Raw genomic sequence first — 20040 nt, 5'->3', positions numbered from 1 at the left:
GAATTGCTGTACCCATTATTTTGGCCAACCGTTGTTTATGTTTTTTAGGTTTAATCGATCATAAAATATATATTTAAAATGAAAAGTATGATAAATATTTTTATAGTCTACTGTAGGTTAGAAAACTAATAGTAAACTTGATATTTTAATTATGTTTATTAGAAAAGTTGTATAAGCATGAACGAGAGCTCATAAGCGTGTACTAATTGTTTTGGCCAGTAGTGTTCGTCCATTCGCTAACCCATTTTCCGTCTCTCCCTCACACACATTATCATCGTGCAGTGTGCGCCCTCTGGCGGATGGGAGCCATACTCAACTAGTTTCGGGTATAATATCGGGTATAATAATGCTCGCAACGCTCCTGCTCGTTTTTATTTTTTGCTATCGCAAAATCAATTTCATACAGAAATGTATTCCATTGTTTTTATACCCGATACTCAAAATGAGTATTGGGGTATATTAGATTTGTGGTAAAAGTGGATGTGTGTAACGTCCAGAAGGAATCGTTTCCGACCCCATAAAGTATATATATTCTTGATCAGCATCAATAGCCGAGTCGGTTGAGCCATTTCTGTCTGTCCGTCCGTCCGTCCGTCCGTCCCCTTCAGCGCCTAGTGCTCAAAGACTATATGAGCTAAAGCAACGATGTTTTGGATCCAGACTTCTGTGATTAGTCACTGCTACAAGAATATTTCAAAACTTTGCCCCGCCCACTTCCGCCCCCACAAAGGGCGAAAATCTGTGGCATCCAAAATTTCGACGATACGAGAAAACTAAAAACGCAGAATCGTAGAAGATGACCACATCTTCTAAAATGCAAAATCTGAACCAGATCGTATAATTATTATAGCCAGAATCAAGAAAACAATTTCATTCTTTCTCGCTCTGTCTCTCTCTAACACACAGGTTTCATGGTCGGTTTTGCCAATTGCAAAATATGAGTTCAAGGATCTCAGAACCCATAAAAGCTAGAGCAACCAAATTTGGTATCCACACTCCTGTGATATCGGACCTTGACCGTTTCGTGTCCAAATTTCGCCACACCCCCTTCCGCCCCCGCAAAGGACGAAAATCTGGGGATATTCACAAATCTTAAAGACTATTAACGCTAGAGTAACCAAATTTGGTATCCGCACTCCTGTTAGATCTTACTATAAAACGTGTATCTCAAAATTTCGCCCCAGCCCCTTCCGCCCACACAAAGTACGAAAATCTGTTGCATCCACAATATTGCACATTCGAGAAAACTAAAAACGCAAAATCATAGATAATGACCATATCTATCAGATTGCTGAATCTGGATCAGATCAGATAATTTGTATAGCCAAAAGGAACAAATCAATTTGCAGTGGCTACGCAGCGCCCGACGTCACGCTCAGACTGATTTTCTGTCTCTCTCGCACGCACTCCTTGTCGTGTCGTTTAATATTAGCGGCGTCTGCCGGAGGAGAGCCATACTGACTTAGTATCGGGTATAACTGTAGAGTTGCGGTGTCCGCAGCAACTCAACGTTCCCCCTCGTTTTTATTATATTTATTTTTTAAATCCAACGACTGTAGCGTTTGTTTTTCGGTAATATTAAACAAACTGAAGAAAAAAATTAATTTTTGGTTGTGGACCAAAGCTAAATTTGTTTCCTGCAAACTAATAACAAATAACAATCCAATAAAATTAAAATTTTTGTTACAAGTGTAAAAGGGCCAATTTTCTGGGATTTTTTGTTAGATATATAGTTCAATATGGTAGAGAGACTTTGAGGAAAGCTTTTATTAATAATCATGGGCGGAAATGCCCGCGCACGAACGTGCCATAGTAGATCTATTGGTCATCTAACTTTTCCTTAGCTACTGTGACCTGTTGTAGAATTAGTACGAAGTGCAGTACAATACAGTACATTTCGGAATGTTATGCTTAATAAGCTTATTGAAAGTCCTCATTCCTAGTCTTTGGCTTCCGTCTAGAGAACTGCGTGCATCAGATGTGCGTCAGCAGCTTCTCGAGCGGCGCTTGTCATCAGCAGAGAGAACAGACAAATGTCTGTCCAGTGCTGCCAACAGCAGAAAAAGATGGGCGTCACCGCTGCTTCACCGCATGAGCTTCTTGTAGTGTATTTTTCGAATGTGGACGCACGAGAGCTACACGCTACCCCCCCCGCTCCCCCAAAGCGGCACCATTGCCCTCTTCACAATTTTCAATGTTAAAGAAAAGACTTATCAGCTGTTGTTGTTCTTTCTTTCTGCTGCTGCTGCTGCTCCTCCCTTTTTGTGATAACACACATTTTTGTGCTGAGCGGGTGCGTGCTCTCTTTGCTCTATTCCTCGCTTCTCCCATCTGCTGTGCCCCAAAGATGCCGAGGTTGGATGCGATTTACATGTGTGCTGTAGACCATTATGTTAAGAAAAAAACATATTTGCTTTGATTTAGTTAAATACAAAAATATACGTAGACATATGTAGAACGTAGATACGTGTGTACGTATGTGCGTATGTACGAATGTACATGCATTTGCATATACATATATTTTGTAATTCAATGGACTCATCCACTGCGCCAGCTATCGGCAACCAAGGAGAAATTAACACTATTATAGCTGTGGTTATTGCTGGCGCGCTACTGGAAGCCGACGTTAGTGATCTTCGTGAATGCTCGGGCTCGTGCGTGTGTGAGAGAGCGGGAGACAGCGATAGAGAGCGCGATCGGAAGAGCCAGTGGGATCGAAATCGCTCAGCTGGGATCTGAGCTCTCAGCTGAGGCCTACATGTGACCACCCCCCACCCCACCCCACACCACACCACACCACACCACACCTCTTCCGTGTGAGTGTGGTGTGATCAAATTTGAAGAAAATACGCTTTTAGGCAAATACGGTATATTGGATTCACCTTCTTTAATACATGGAACATACATACATATGTATGTACATGGAATATCTGCTTGGATATGAGCTTATCAGCGCTAGTGATATCTGGTCACACCTGCCAACATATGTATTGCTGTGCTCCCAAGCAGACGTAAACATCGCTTGACGTACACATGTACGGTTACGGCTGCTCCAAGTGTGTGGTGTGTAGACATTCCTTTCTGTCTGACCCTGACTGTCTGTCTGGGATTGACCGCGCTCGCGCTCGCTAACATCGGCGGCGCAATTGTGCGTATCGTCATCATCGAGCGCGCACACTTAAGCGTGTGCTGGCCGCTCCGCTGTTAATTAACAGCTACACATCGAATTCGTGTACGTATGGTTGGGCTGGGGGAAAGGCATAGCGCAGCCGCAACAGCAACAGCAACAGCAACCGCTACGGCAACCGCTACGGCAGCCGCGACCGCAGCTTCCGAAGATGTGCATATTGATTCTCTTCCAGTGCTCTCAGTCGCGCGCTCTCCCGCTGGGCGCTGCTTTATCAATTCGCGGCTGCAATCAGTGCCGAACCACAACAATACGCACACACACACACACACACACACACACACAGGCACGAAGCGAGGGCTCTTCTCACAAAAATATACACACACATAGATATCAATTAAACCCGTTGTCGTCATAGTTTTTGTCAGCCACGCGTACACTTGTCGCAGCCGCCTCCGATTCGCTCTCAGTTCTCCATGCTCTGGGCTTCGAGTGTTCTCTCTGTCTCTCTCTCTCTCTGGGTTTCTCACTATCTCTCTGCCTGAGGGGGCAGCATCTGGCCAGGCGCGGCCAGGCATCATTACAGTGTGTCGTTCTTTCGGGATTTAGTTCATCGATCTCAGCGTAAGTGTCCACATCGTGCCACCGCTTGACTCGTGATTCGGTTTCGGTTTCGGTATCGGTTTTGGGGTCGGTTTCGGTATCGGTTCAACCACAGTCTCGGTGTCAGCTGAAATATTTTGCGTTTTCAGTCGAGTCTACTATAACTTTTTTTCCGTATTTTTTTTGTGCGTGCCTAGTGTTTCCCTGGAATTTGCACATAACTTTCTACGTCTACATATGTATTACAATGTACATATATATATAAATATATATATATATAAATATATAAATATATAAATATATAAATATATAAATATATAAATATATATATATATATATATATAAATATATAAATATATATATATATATAAATATATATATATATATATACATATATAAATATATATATACATATATGTGTATGCAGTGCTGCATTGCTTTTGCTTTGTCTAGCTCAAGGTAGTGTTCAATCGGCCCAATCGCGGAAAGAAAAGGGAAATCCGTTTCAATTTAAGTCCCTCCAAAGGAGTGCCGATCGTGTCTGTGGTAGAGACAAAGGTCTCTCAGCGAAGTCGCGCGTTTATCTAATCGCCTTTGCCAGAGCGGGACAGATCCAGAGAGGAAGCGGCCCACTAGGCCCAGTCGCAGTCCCCGGCCCCGGCCCCACAAGACCTGATCGAACCAGACTGAACCCGAATCAGAGCGGCAGTCCCCCAACAAAGTCCTTTCCAATACATTCAGATTTCGCAGTTTGTTCTCCTGCCTTCATCAGAGATATTTGAATTGTTTCCATATTGATTTTCTGTACAAAAAACAAGTGTTGATAAGAAATTTCAAAAGCCAGCCAGCCACACACAAATCAACATAACCCCCTTATGAAAAATACAAATCGGAGAAAATACTAATCTATCATTATTATAATGGAGACTTATCTCTCTCTCTCTTTCTCTCTCTCTCTACCTCTACATTTTTCTACTTTAAAGACGTATACAAGAATTTCTGAATAAATGATTTCTGGGGAGCGAACAATGAGGTTTAACATGGAATAAAAACCATAAATTGACTTCAAGGGAGAGGAGCAAATGTGTAGATGTGAGCTGAATTTACCAAATATTCTATATATACATATATATGACTCGAGTCTTTCGATAGTATTCCCTTACTGAACAAAATGAAAGCCTCGAGGTGTAATGAACACATCTCTGGTCCGTCCATCGGATCAGCTGAGAGCCGTCTAATTCTGCTCATTTCGGGCGAGTTTATTATGATTTCAATGTGGGTCAATGAAACAAGATCAAGATATTTCACAAAGCCAACGGCACTTAATATACAAAGGTTTATACATATGTACATGTACACACATACATGCATATGCATATGCATATGCATGTGTGTATATTTATGTATGTAAGACTGCTTGACTGATAAAGGCACCGTGCACCCGTACATTTTCAATTAGCATTTAATCAAGCCAAGAACTTGCTTGGCATTTGATTGTCAAAAAAAAAAATAAATAAATAAATAAATAAATACAAAAAACGGGGCATTGCTGGCAGCATTATCTGTGTCAACGAGTCGCGGCTGAGGAGGGGCACCGCAAGGTGCATCGATTAGGCCAAGAACCGAGTTGCACCCGACTACGAAGCAACATATGTACGTACGTACGTACATATGTGTAGATGCTGTTGCACCTTCGCAGCGAAACACACACGAAAAAATAAATGAAAAGAGGGTGGAGCGGCTCCGACGCGTCCACTCCGACCTTGCCCTTTTTCCGCTCGAAAGAGCTGCCTCTCTCTTCCTCTTGGGTGCAGAAAAGTAAAAGGGAAAAGAAACCCGTTCTAGTTCTACGATTTAGTCTGCTGCGGTGTAACTGTTAATTGAGGAGCAACTAGGAAGCGCCCAAGCGCAAGGAGGAAACATTTCAAGGTGGGCCCCCTCCTCCTCCGAGAGGGAAACAAGTTTCGGAACAAACAGAGATACAGACGGACAAACGGACAGAGAGACAGACGGACAGAGAGACAGAGCGAGAGAGAGAGAGAGAGAGAGAGAGATAGAGTGCACTTAAGGCGATGATCATCGAACTCCTCCCGTTTCCCGTTTCCCTTTCCATTTGCCTTCTTAATTGTTCGTGCTGCTCTGCCTGCCCTGGACTTTGGCTTCGGTTCGGCTTGGTCGCGATAAAAAACGCACGCAAAGGGAAATACACAATCGGCATCGGACGCCTGTAAAAAAAACAAAAAGGCCGTAAATAAATAGATAAATAACGCTAAAGCGAATTTACGAAACAAAACAAATAACTCAAAATAAATGTAAACTTTGTTGTTGGGCGTTTCAAGCCGCGATCCGATCGCAGGCGCGGTATTTAAAAGCGTCTTTCGCTTTCGCGGGCGACTTGGTGGCGATTCGTGTGCGTTTTCCCGAGCAATTCGCGTGCGAATTGATTTTGATTGATTTTCCCCGTCGTCTATTTTCTTAATTTTTTATTGTTTGTTGACTCAAAGCTGGCCGACAACAACAACAAAGCAACCACAACAAAAACCGACTGCAAATGTATTTATTGTAACGCATTTATCAGAAACATCAAGAATAAAAACACGAACAAGAAATGTACAAAGAAAAGCAAATGAAATGCCAAATAAAAAACTAATCAACAAACTAAATTAGCTAACAACTAGAACAAGAACAAAACGTGCCAATAATTATTACCAAAAAAAGACCAATCTATGCCTACGCACATAATTATAGAGTACACTAAGAGCACATATCCAAAAAAGAGAACGAGAAGCATCAGTGCAGTAGAGCAGGAGAGCAGGAGAGGCAGCAAATGCAGAACGTTCTAAGATAACTGCAAGAGAGCGACCAGTAAAGCTATCCCCCCACAATGCGCTTCACCTACAATCAGTATAAACACTACGAGTCGGGCTACCGGATTCCCTCCAAGATGCACAATCTGAGCCATCATCAGCACCATGGTGGCAGCAATAGCACTGGCGGTGCTGTTGCTGGTGCTGTTGCTGTTGCTGGTGGGGGCGGCGGAGGAAGAGGAGGAGGAGGAGGAGGAGGCGTTGGTGGAGGTGGAGGTGGAGGTGGAGGTGGAGCAGGTAGAGGAGGTAGTAGTAGCAATACCAGCAATAATCACTACGGTCAGCATTACAACAGCACCAGTAACAACAACAACAATAGCAACAACAACAACACCACAGGCAACACAAATATACAGCCCTACCAGCACCATTACAAAAGCAACTTCGGTAAGGAAGCGAAATCAAGAGAGGTATCATTGGTAAATACATATGTACACACTATGTACATACATACATACATACATACATACATACATACATACATACATACATACATCAGTGGTCGGCACGGGCCTATCTCGCGGGGACCTACATATCTCGTACATCCAGTAAACCACTGGTCGGCACTAATACAATAACGTTTTTCCAGCCGACCACTGATGTAACTGATGTAAATAAATACTTATATTCTTCATCGGCAAGAGCTATGTACAGCTGCACTTAAGGCACAAATATATCCGGCACAAGCCAAAGAAAACGGGGAACTTGAATTTTCACCAAATCCTTATTCCATTTAGCATAAATTTCCAAAAAATTAATAGCAATATTCATTAAAGTAGATTAAGGAACAAAATGTATCTGAAATAACACTTGAATACGACACCCACATTGAAAATTATTTTTTAGTGGCTGTGGTCGCCAGCGGACATCGAAAAACTCTCAAAAATCAATTGGACTGTCCTAACGATAAAAAGAAATTTGGGTTGTGACTGGGTGTGCTTTGTGTGATTTCATAAAGAAGGGTTCAAATTATGTAAAAACATACAAAACCGAACCAAAACGGCTATATCCGAGACTTCTATGCGATCGGTCCTGCGAGCCGCACCTTAAACACACGACTCAAAATCAATTACAAATTCGAATTGAAGACTGTCCTTAAGGTACTGTAATTATTAAAAAATTCCAGCTTTGTACTTGGTAAACTCGGCTTGATAAAAACTGGTCCACGCCGTACTAGGATATTACTTACCGAAGCATAATAGCGCTCACAATGCTGTGAAAACGATCCAATTGTAATTCCTCTTTACACCTCACTTCCTTTGCTTCCTTGAATCCTCAGAAATATACAAAAGAAACCCTTATGACCCTTCAAAATTCAATTTCTTTCCTTTGAAAATTCTGTTTAGCAGCAGTCTATACTCCACGCCATATGAATATTGCCAAAGTACTCCAAAGTATTTTAAGTTTTCGACCACAGCCAATAAAAAATATTTTACAATGTTAGTGTCGTATTCAAGTGTCGCATTTTTTTACATTTTCTTTCTTTATCTCCTATAATGAAATTTGCTCTTATTTTTTATTTTTTATTTGAAATTTATGATAAATTGAATAAAGGTTTGATGAAAATGCAAGTTCACCGTTTTCTTTGGATTGTACCGGAAATATTTGGGCCTTGAGTGTTCATTTTCAGTGTGTCGTATTCAAGTGTCTGGGAGTGTACACACATACATATGTATGTATGTATGTATGTATGTATGTATATATGTATATACCAAAACATGTGCTTATACATACATACATATATCAGAGAGGCCATAGAGGCGATCGGACGTGAGCGGATTAGAGAGGGATCTTAAGCAAGGTACCAGCCCATAAAGGCTTCTTATCTAGTAATACATGCTGATAAAAAGATTATGGTAATTAAGGAGGTTCGGCTAAATAAGATCAAGTTAAGTGAGAACCGTCGCGGCCTTATGTTGAGGCCCCCTGTTGAGGCAATTTAAATTGTAGCGATCTGTTTCTCTCTTTGCACTATTGTCAGATACACTTGCAGATACATACATATATTTGTAGAATAAATGCTAAAGTAATTGCCTCCATCTGATGACAGCCTGATTGGATAGACATTGGCTGCCATGCCTGCTCGCATATCGTCTGCATTAACGAACCGCTTTAAAAATGATTTTTGATCAAATTTCGCCACTGTGATAACATGCAATAAACATTTCGTATCGATATATAACGCACGCAGATCTAGAAATGGAGCGCGTCAATTACCAAAGAGGCGGCGCCCAGTTGTCGCTGGTGATTCAAGTTCTCCCCAGCGCTAGGTTTGGTTTCGTTAACGCCAGTTTTCGCCAGTTGCCAGGTTTGTCCAAGGCGATAAGATTACGCGGCAGTCGCGACAGAAGAAAAACAACCAAACGCAAAAAACAGAAAACATTGTGAGCCGCGGCCTTTGCCGCTGCTCTACTTTATACCCGGTGCTCAGTCAGTATATGTATGTACATGTGAGCTTATGATTTATGAAATTTACACAATATATTTTATATGTCGTTTGGTAGCGCAGTTCGCCAAAAAACGAATTGATTTTTGCCAAACGAAGATTTTATAAGCATCGGTCGAACCGTTCGAATATTTTTAATATATTCGATTTCTGTTTACTTCTGTTTCTGTGTTTCTATTCTCACACCAACACCAATAGTTTTAATTCGCTTTCTTCCGCCACGACACGCACACTGAAGGGGTCGTCAAAATTGTGGATCCCACAGATGTTCGTTCTTTGTGGGAACGAAAAGGGGCGTGACAATATTTTGGAAACAAACCTGATTCAGTGTCATATCACAGGAGTCTGGGTTGTCTCTGAGGTCTAGGCGCTAATTGGGATGGACTGACAGACAGACATGGACCAATCGACTCGTCTGTTGATGCTGATCAAGAATATACACACTTGATCATAATAATAGGTACACGTTGAAGCTTTTCATTAATAATTAGTTTTATCGTACTTTAAGTGTTGAAAACAAAATTTTTTTTGGTATGTTTTATTTGTCAATGTATTGCAGTTCCGTGACAAAAAAAATGAAACAGGGAAACCGCCGAATAACAGAGCTTTAAGCGATATTGCGAGTTGACATCACATTTTGGCTGATCAAAATAATAGGTACAGTGTCAGTAAATTTTGAATATCAAGTGAATAATTTGGAAATTCTTGGCTTTTTGGCAATTAAACATCCATTTCATTTAACTACAGTCTAAATATAAACAAATAATTATTATTTTTTTTACAAGAATAGGCCGAAAGTCTTATTGTACAGCCCAATTGGCTCTTAGTCTGAAAAAAGAAGGCCAATCTCTTCGGGCCATTGCTAAATTAATGAAAAGGTTTCATAATTTTGTTGAAATGCTTTAAAAATAAAAACCTAGTCAGGAAACTCGCGGAAAGCCACAGAAAACAACCATAACACGTGACCACTACATACTTTTCTTTGAGGAATAAGGACCCATTTAAGTCGTCAAAGGCTATTGTATCAGAAATTGCACTAGAAGTTAGTGCTCCAACGATCCGTAGACGGCTACAACAAGCCAGCCTTCCAAGGAGAATAGAAAGAAAGGTCCCACTTACGCGTCAAAAAAATTTAGCCATGATGCAAACTTTTGCTAAAGATCATAAAGACTGCACAGGATGCGCAGGAGAGAAAAAGTGGAGAAGTCTTTTATGGAGCGACGAAACTAAAATAAATTTATTAGGGAATGAATGTGAAAGCAATGTAGGAAGCCTTAAAAGAAAGAATTTTGATCCATGTTTCACAAAAAAAATTTGTCAAACATGGAGGTGCCAGTTAAAGATATTGGGCTGCTCATCCTGGTACGGCGTAGGTCCATTTTTCCTGACAACGAACAGAATGGACGCTGAGCAATACAAACCCAGATTGCAGACAGTTATGCTATCTTATGCTGAAGAAAACATGAGTTTTCATTGGGTATTTAAGTAATATAACGACCCAAGGCACACATTCAAGCTTTTGACCAAATTTTTTGAGGACCAAACAATAGACGTTTTAAAGTGGCTTCTTAAATTTTCCGACTTAAATCCAATCGAAAACTTGTGGGCGGACTTACGAAACAAAATTAGCTAAGTTTTCATTTTCAAATAATCAAAAATTATGCGAGGGCATCCAATAATTGTGGTATGAGACACCTGCCAGACGCTTATTAAAAGTACGCCAAAAATAATTATAAAGGTGACAAAAAATAAAGGTGGATACATCGGATATTAACTATCAAATCCCATTTAGGCAACAACAAAATAATAATAACCAGTTAACAAACTTTTTTCATAACAATACTTGAAGTGTACCTATTATTTTGAGCAGCATGATATTGACTGTGAAGTACAAATGGATCTATTTTCTTTTATAACATTATCTTATAATATAATCAAGTTTATTTGATTGAAAACAGATACTTAAGGAATAATTGAGAACTCATTTTTTTAAGTTTAATATATTGCATAAAACCGTTTTCTGTTATGTTAAAGTTTACGTAGATGTGTGTACCTATTATTATGATCAAGTGTGTATGTATACACTTTATGGCTTCGGAAACGCCTTCTTCTGGGTGTTACAAACATCCACTGTCACCACAAATCTAAAAACCCCTATACTCATTTCGGTAACAGTCCTTTCCGATAGTATTCCAGGACCTGGGTCATCGTGTGCATCCAGTGCATGTACTCGTGTTGTACATTTACATGGGCCTGGGAGGGACAAAGTGGGTCAGAAAGTTTCAATACTCTCGTATCTCGTATACGTATTTGTGTTTTTTTCTTTTTACTTTATTGACAAGCTGTTTTGGTTAATTCCTCCAAGTATGTAATTTTGTGCAGGAGTCTGCGCTTAAATATAGATTTCCGAACCCCAGAAACAACTGTCTCTCCACAAGTAGCTCCGTAATACGAGTATCTTTTGTCTGTTCCACACCTGTGTTTAGCTATCGTACAGCCGCTCTCCCAGGATAGTCAGTGTCTACTCGGCGAATGGGAGGAATGTGAAATTGAACGAAGACTCTGTGCCCCACTCTTGCATCTCCCTTGTGGCGTGGCGATAGTAATAGTAAATGTCTCCCTCTAAACGACAATGGCAGTGGTGGATTGATGGTAGATTGCCATATCTCTCGAACATCTTCCACCCATCTTTCCACCATCGACTTGTATCTCACAGTACTTACTGTACTTACAGTATGTCTACCATGACAATGCAGTCTATCATCTCTTCCATCTCCCTCTCCCTCTCCCACTCCCACTCCCACTCCCACCGTTAGATCTTATCGCAGTCGATCCCTCCCTCCCCGTGAGGCTCGTTTCTTCGGGCTCGGTAGGTAGGCGCGTTCCGAAAGCCCAAAAGCAAATATTGGTTTATTTGGTTTCCACTCAAGGTTAGGCAGGCGGCTGAAAGGGTGCGAATCGGATCGGTTTGAATCGTTTTGTGTCGGATCGGATCGGATTGGGTCGGGTGGGGTGGGGTGGGTGATGCTGTCATAAAACGTTGAGGGCGCAACTGACGTCACAGAAATCAATGTACTTAGAGAAAAAAATGGCAGGCTAAAAAGAATCACACCCAAATTGTAATTAAGTAATCGGTTTCTAAGTACACACTTTTTCAAATGTACACATTTACACATATGTAAATGTATTACCTAATATTAAATCTGATTGCTTAATAAAACATATAGTATACCAGCGGGCCCTGCCACGTTTCGATGTGGCGCACATTGTGGTTCAACGGATAAGAAATGAGGATAACTCAAATGATTTTTCGTCGATGGAGAATAATATCTCGAGCTTGGAACTGATCTCCGACTATGCCTCTTGGCATTTGTTTGATCAGTATGCATAGTCTGTCCGTCCGTCCGTCTTCATGAGCGCCTAGACCTCAGAGACTATAAGATCTAGAGCAACTCAAATTTGTATCCGTACTCCTGTGATATCACACTGTTGGACGTGTATTTCAAAATTTCGCACCGCCCCCTAAAAACGCAGAATTATGGAGAATGACCATATCTAGTGGAGTGACGAATCTGGCTCAGATCTGATTATTACTTTAGCCAGAATGAACAAATCAATTTGCAGTGGCCACACAACGCCTTCCATGCGCTAACTCATTTTCTCTCTCTCTCTCTCTCTCTCTCTCTCTCTCTCTCTCTCCCTCTCACACACACACACCTACTCTTCCTCTTGCAGTGCGCGCCCTCTGGCGGAGGGGAGCCATACTGACTGAGTATCGGGAATAGGTGTAGGGTCGCGGCCCTAGCTGCGGCTCACAACTTTCCTCGCTCGTTATATAGATTACGTTTGTAGGAAATATATTTACTCCAAACGTGAAACATATTTATTTTAAATAAGAGATATTTTTAAACTAAAATTTATTTAAATTAAATGTTTTCATATTAACGGTAGATTGTCATTCTACTCGTTTCTTCTGGAAACTAGAATTAGAATTAGAATTTGTTCATTCCTAAATAAGGATCAAATCGTATTTGCCGATGATTAGCGTTTTAATTAAAAGCTCACCGATATAACAATTGTGTTTTGTGTATTTTTTGTTTCGTGTTTTATTGAGTGAATAAATAAAGAAGCGTACTCCAAATACATGATGAAATATGGAGGTAGATTAAAGAAGGAGAGGTAGGAGAAAGAGCAGAGGCATCGCCCAGGGGAGTGCAGTGTCCCAACTGGAGACTATTAATGTTAGTGTTAGTGTTAGTGTTAGTGTTAGTGTTAGTGTTAGTGTTAGTGTTAGTGCTAGTGTTGGTGGGGTTTTTTCTGTTTAATGGGGTTTGTCTGGGCCGCCGGGCTCCCTGGCACTTTATCAGTTTTGCTCTTGGTGCTACTGTGGTTGTGTGGCTGCGTGATAATACACATCCATATGTGTGTGAATATATGCACACTTGCAAATATATTATTGTGTATGTGTATGTATTTTATATAAAACTCCTTATGAATCTGGGGTCCCAGAAAGCGAATGCGAACGCGAAGGCAGTTGAAATTGAAATTGAGTTTCAATTGAGATCGTGTGAGCGGCAACAATGAGTGCTGTTCCAGCAATAGCACAACAACACTGACAGTAACAGAAACAGAAACAACAGTCACTAAAGGCAATATTCTATGCTCTGAACTACTATATACGGACTGTGAGTCTCTGAGGTTCTGCACTGAGGAGAAGTTCAATGCACCCAAAACCGCCCCGCCGCCGCAGCATTATCAGTTTCCATGGCAGTAACTTAGCTCACGAACGATCCGTTCGGATCGGAACGGAACGGAAAAGAACAGAACAGAACAGAACAGAACGCCAGACCCGCAATGCAATGCTCGTTCTGCCCCCGCTCTGCAGTGCTCTGGAGCACCCTTGCATTGTACGGATTTCAATGATCAAAGTATATACAAAGTACAGAGACTTGTAGAGATATAGAGCTTAATGAGACTCTTTGCAGGTCCACATGGAAACGGAAAGGCAAATCATAGTAAATCAGATATAAAAGACATTAATCTTTTATCATCTTTATCTTAAGGTTCGGAGCCAAATCATAGTACTACATATGTTCTTATACTCGAATATGTAAATCTTAATGACGTCTATTATTGCTGCTTGTAATTTATGTTTAATCTTATGATGCAACATAAAGTATTGTTTATTAACAGATATATCTCTTTTAACCACTTTCCATAGGCATGAGGATGACTATGTCCACCAACTCCACAATGAGCGCCCGAATACATCGCAAGGGATTTCGGATACCCTCGAAAAGACAGCCGGGAAAGGGCTTGCCCGGCAAGCTGCATACCATAACCAGGGTAAGCTGCTGTGGAAGAAGAAACCAAAGTATTTATAGCCATGCCCCGTCTATCTGTCTGTTGAATGACTGTACCTTTATGTGTCTTCTTGCCTAGCAAAGCAAAATTGTATAAGACCCCTATATCATATCATGGCTAACGTGAAACGATCGATCTGGAAAGGTATCAAAAGCTTTTCGCCTGCAGATGGTATTATTAATTGGACCTGATGCTTGCTCATGACATGAAATGAAGATCCAGCTATTCATGGGGGAGGACATGCAAATGTTTGCGCGCTTATATCAGCCGCTGGTGTTGTGATTGGTTTTTTTTTTTTTTTTGAAGGAACATGAACAAGGGAATGTTATGTACTGGCCAAGCTAATAGTTCCTCCTGACCTTAAAAGTCACTGAGAATTTTTAGTTGACTCAAACTAAACTAACACTGACAGAAGATGGGGGAGCAAATCAGTCCAGGAAAATCAGGAAAATTGGTCGAATCGTTGCAAAACATTCTAAAAAGGGGTTTATGAGAGGGGGCATACAAAATAAAAATTTGCATTTTAAAAGTAAAACGGAAAAACAGAAAAAGGCATGTTTTTTTATTTTCAAAATTGATTTGAAATATATATATATACAGGCAGGCTCCGGCTTTCACTTTCACAAAAACGCAAAAATTGGTGCTCCCGTTTTTACGAAACGCAAGATTTTTCCGTTTTTAAAACGGAAACAATTTCCCTGCCGAAATAAAAAAGAAAACGAACCAATTGATGCATTGACATAAATTTGACACCATTGCTTACAAAATTGACTAAATTGTGCGCATAGCAGAACAGCTGTTTTCCGCGCCACATTTAATTCAAAATGCAAGTGCAAAAAATTAGTCTTTGGACAATTGGCTATTTAGTTTTGTATTTGCATGTTGTTACTCACAGTTCGTCAGACATGTTACACACACGGGTGTTGCATCTAAGATGTCTTGACCTTCTTCCAAATCGCACCTTTTCTGCCGTCGTTTTGCTTGAAAAAAAAAAAGGATTTGAAAGCTGAATGCATTTTTAATACGCTGTGTATTTACAAAGGTCTACGAAGCAGGTCAGCTGTTTCAGCTCAAAACTGGAGCACCTCAAAACGGGACCTTAAAACGCAAAAGTAAGTGAAAATCGGAGCCTGTCTGATGGCTGAAATCGTGTCTTACATTTCGTTTTCAATGGTATGTTTTAAGCTAGGAAGCTAGAACACTTTTAGGTGTGAGAAGTGCTTTGGTTCATTTAGGCTGTGAGTCCACCGTGGGGTATATCGTTGAAACGATGCTCTGTGATATGGAGGCTGTCTGTCTGTCTGTCTTGTGGACTCTCCTTTAAGACAGATATAGTTTGTAGTACAGAGTATATATTATGTGTTTGGAACAGATACAGAAAGGAGGAGCTTTAACCAATCTGCGAAGGATCCCTCGGGTTGATTGTCTCTCTATCTTTTGTTGCTTTGCAGGCGGGTCCTGGCAAGATAGTTCCCGGAAAGCGAATACCACAGCGACCGCATCTGCCGCCTTGCGACAACTCCAACGACAGTGGGCTGGGCTTCGACCAGCACACGGAGCTGCGATCCTCATCGGGGCCAGGAGTAGCCGATACAGGCAGCTCGAATGGAGGCGGCATCGGCATGGGGGCAGTCCAGCGCACGAATCTGCTGGTGAACAGCTCCCTGACGAATACGGTGGCTGCAGCGGCGGCGGCGGCTGCAGCTGCAGTGGCAAGTAACACGTTGCAGCAGCACCACCAACAGCAGCAGCAGCAGCAGCACCAGCACCACCAACAGCAGCAACAGCAGCAGCAACACCAACAGCAGCAACAACAACACCAACAGCAACATTTACCGCAGCAGCATTTAATTCGGGCGATACCTGTATCAAGGTGAGTCGTGATCTCCCACTCTCCCACTCTCTCTCTCTTTCTCTCCTCGTTCTTTCTCTCTCTTTCTCTTTCTCTACCTCCCCCACTCCCTGTTTCTATCTCCCATTCCCTATTCCTCCATTGGTGCATCCGCAAAAAAAGTTCGAAATAATTGCCAGCTCATGACTTCATTTTGTTGTGTTTGACGCATGATTTCGATTGGAGTGAATGAATTCACATAAGTTCACATAACACACACACACACACATACACACACACACACAACCATAACGCACACACACACACACGAAAACAAATTAAAACCTTACATACAACACAGAAATTACGAAATGCTCCTGGTACATATTGTACATACCGAACTTAAACCCACATCTAAAGAAATAACTACAATAGGAATTAATCCAGATTAATTTCGACTAAGGAAGGACTTAGTGGATCCACTTACAATGAGACACAATCCCAGAGGAAACTCGTTTGAAACGCTTTATTAATTCTTTGATTTTTATCCGATTGACGAATTTAGATTAGGATTAGTAATTACTAGTTACAATTAGTAAATAATGGTTATTTGATAATACCGAATCGGAGTTGCTTCTCAATTTTGCAGCGCAAAAGGCGGCGTGGCGAAAACTTGACCAGCTTGACTAGCTCCGGCTCGTAGATAGGGAGACGGATCAAGATGATTATGTCCACACTCCTGCGTGTATTTTGTATTTGCATTCTCATAAATACCATGTACACGCTCGTATTCGTGTATATACTGTATGCAGTTGAGGGCCTGTTTTTGTATAATACCTTTGAACAAAACGAACACACTCGTGTGATCCACGACCACTTACCGTGTATAGAAGGAAACCTGAGCAAATGTGTTTGTTCTACGGCTCCAATGGCCTACCAACTTATCGTGCGGAAGGAAAAGCCAGATGGGAAGGGGGCTGCAGAGGGTATCCAGGCTTATTAATGAAGTACGTATATTGTTTCGCCAGATTCTCCGAATGTTCACCTCATGGTCGCTAGAAAGTCGCGCTTCCCTCAGTACAGTTTTGCCCTCAAAGCATGCCAGATCTTTTGAGTCTGCGATCTGTCGCAACATAAAAGGCATAATATAATAAAGTCGAGTCGAGTCGAATCGAATTGGAATTCTAGCACCATGTATACCATGTAAGTACACATCAGTGTGCGTTCAATGACTATAGGACATGTTTTCATACTCGGTACTCAAAGAGTATAGGGGTATACGTTATAGATTTGGAAGTGGAAGTGGAAGTGAGCGCCTAGATCTCAGAGACTATAAGAGCTAGAGCAACCAAATTGTGTGTCCGGACTCCTGTGATGTCACAATCAAGTTTGCTTCCAAAATTTTGCCAATTTCCGTTTCTTGACTGGATTTGCGGTGCGAGAGGGATCCTCCTGGGTGAATCAGAGAAAGCCAAGGGCCAAGAAGTAAAGAAAACTGTTGAAACTATGATAATCGTATTTACGTGCATCAGCTGTTTCTGACCTTTTCCAGCTGTCATATGAGCAAATTGAATTATGCATCCAATTTTTCCTTCCAATTAGCAAACTGTTCATGTAAACGTTGGCTAGCAAGCTCAAAGCATTAGATTAATCTGAGAAGTAGCATCTGGAGACTAGTTTCTTGCCCCTCTAGCATCGTTTAGGATTTTTCCACACGGCCTGCTATTGGCTATTAGATGTGCACACTGTTGTGCTCAACTAATCCAGTCAGTCAGTCAGTTAGTTCAATTCAAAGTATCCAGTGATACCCCCTATATAGACTTTTTCCATTGCCTAGACGATACTCCAAATGTGTCCATTTCTACTACGTGGACGAGGTTCTCGTCCACATCCTTCTTTCATCCTTGCTTTCAAATTCTTAAATCTTGTGCTAAACTAAGTGAACTTAGTCCGATATAACCCTTCCCTTTCCTTGTCTGCTGTTCTTGTTCACAAGCTGCAGAGAGAATTCGATAGAGCTCGATATCAGAATGAACGCTGAAAGCATTAAATGTCAGTCTTAAACCCAAACAAATGGAACAAAAAACCAGTGATGACATTAGGAGCCGAGGCATATGTACCTCGACACCACAATACCCGCTACTCACTTTCTGTTTGTGTAATCTTACGATTGCTGTAGCTTAATTGTAACATCTTGCTATTTCTCTGTTCCCGACGGCACCGACGTGCCATCCCTCTGATACATCTCCCTCACTCCGCCAGGGGTCGCTACACTGCACGATGAAGAGAGAGAGCAAGAGAGCGAAGAACAATTCTGTACCACTTTAAACATTTTCATAGCCCATTCCCATTCCCATTCCATTGGGTAGTGTAGTGGGGTTGGGTATCCATTCTTTTACATTTTTCCAGCCATATAGGATCGAATCTTTGATTGAAAAACATATTTACTTATGTATTTCTAGATTTCTTGGTTTCTAAATTTCTAGAATAGTAAACAGAGTTAGTTTTGGTTCAAGGAAAATCGGTACACTCTTCCGGCTTGTGCACCAGAGGCAGGAGTCCTCTGCTTCCCATAGATGACACGATCAAATATTGTCTCGAGGCATCTGCCGCGTAGCGTCAAGGTCTCCTCCAATTTGGACCTGCACTTGGACAGGTCTTTCCCCCCAGGTTTTTGTAGGTCATGGTGAATGTGTTTTCCGTTTGATTCGACTCAGATCGGATCGGATTTAGACTTCAACTTAATGCTGTTTTCTATATGATATTCGGCTGGTTTCCAGAGTGTGTGTTTACTTAGTGTCTCGGTTTTGTTTTTTTGTAGCTGCTGTAATTGCATGCCTGTCTGTGTAATTGCCTTATTATCTTATCAGCTTATCAGTTGTATGAACTCTCCTCCAATTGCAAATTGCAGTTTGGAATCTGCAACTGCGTACAGTCGAGAGAGGGAGATAGGAGCGGTTTTCCCTAGCTGTTGAGCATTTCAATGCAAAAGCACAGCTGTTTTTGGCACTTGTGTCGGCTTCCTTGGCTTTGCATGAGCTCAAAGCATTGCAGGGACAATCGGCAGAGCAGAGTGCTCGGCCGGAGGCTTCTTAATTAGACGAACAGTTTACAGTTCCCATGCAATCCAGTGAGTAATCGATACCTGAACCAGTTCTTGACTTTGATTAGCTTCACATAATTTCACATCATGTGAAGTAACTGGCCAGCACGGACCATGTACAGATTACAGATCACCTCTCTTGGAAGGAAGTAAATCGTATTTCGTCAAAAGGGTTCCGTTACAACTTACTGGGAACTGGGAACTGGAAGCTGGGAACTGGAACCATTCAACGCGAAAGCAGCGGGTGCCCAGACTCTAGAGTACTAAAAGCTTCGGTACGATGGACGGGAACTGCCTGCATTCGTTTGTTTATCCGATTGATTTGCACATTCTTTGGCGCTTAATTTAATTCGCATACATTTGGCCAGTTCCATGAAAACATCTCTTTCTCCCTGCGGCACAAAACATTCGTTGGGCATTGCCTTGGGCAATGACTTTTGGTTGTTTTCTTTGGATTGGGATTGTTGACTGATCGACAAGAGGGCTTGTTTTTGAAGTAAAAAAGCCCCAAATCTATCTGAAAAAGTCGGTTGGCTCGAAGCGTAAATAAAAAGCGTAAAAAGTTCAATTTTGTTGCCCAGTGCTCGCGCTGCCCTCGGGTGCACCCGATTTGGGAACTGGAACTGATCGAAGTATCTGCGACTGACGTGAATTATGTTGCGAGTACGGGGGAATATTCGATTGGAGAAACGTTGCCGA

General features: G+C 41.5%; 1 protein-coding gene and 1 long non-coding RNA gene across 8 annotated transcripts in view; one reads left to right on the top strand and one right to left on the bottom strand.

Moving 5' to 3' along the window:
• Window positions 1-20040, top strand: part of LOC108151473 — a 61228-nt gene that overhangs the window by 22931 nt on the left and 18257 nt on the right. For 2 of the 6 annotated variants that reach the window (XM_017280102.2, XM_017280101.2), the window contains exons 1-3: window positions 6228-6984; window positions 14265-14389; window positions 15859-16280. In XM_017280102.2, the coding sequence (XP_017135591.1) occupies window positions 6615-6984; window positions 14265-14389; window positions 15859-16280 (917 nt within the window). In that variant the 5' untranslated portion in view covers window positions 6228-6614. Of the gene's footprint in view, window positions 1-6224; window positions 6985-14264; window positions 14390-15858; window positions 16281-20040 lie in introns of those variants that run through there. The other 4 variants (XM_017280105.2, XM_017280103.2, XM_033388014.1 and 1 more) reach the window with 3 other exon arrangements.
• LOC117186773 lies at window positions 16764-17944 on the bottom strand. Of its 2 annotated transcripts, XR_004471685.1 has the most exons (4): window positions 17782-17944; window positions 17284-17690; window positions 17120-17215; window positions 16764-17058 (listed from the first exon to the last, which is right to left on the bottom strand). It is a non-coding gene; the product is annotated as an uncharacterized LOC117186773 (long non-coding RNA). The 2 variants fall into 2 exon arrangements; XR_004471684.1 differs by having other exon boundaries at window positions 17120-17690.

The sequence above is a fragment of the Drosophila miranda genome, chromosome XR, assembly GCF_003369915.1.
Source record: "Drosophila miranda strain MSH22 chromosome XR, D.miranda_PacBio2.1, whole genome shotgun sequence".
Classification (NCBI taxonomy): Eukaryota; Metazoa; Arthropoda; class Insecta; order Diptera; family Drosophilidae; genus Drosophila; species Drosophila miranda.
This window is presented reverse-complemented; position numbering and strand designations above follow the sequence as displayed.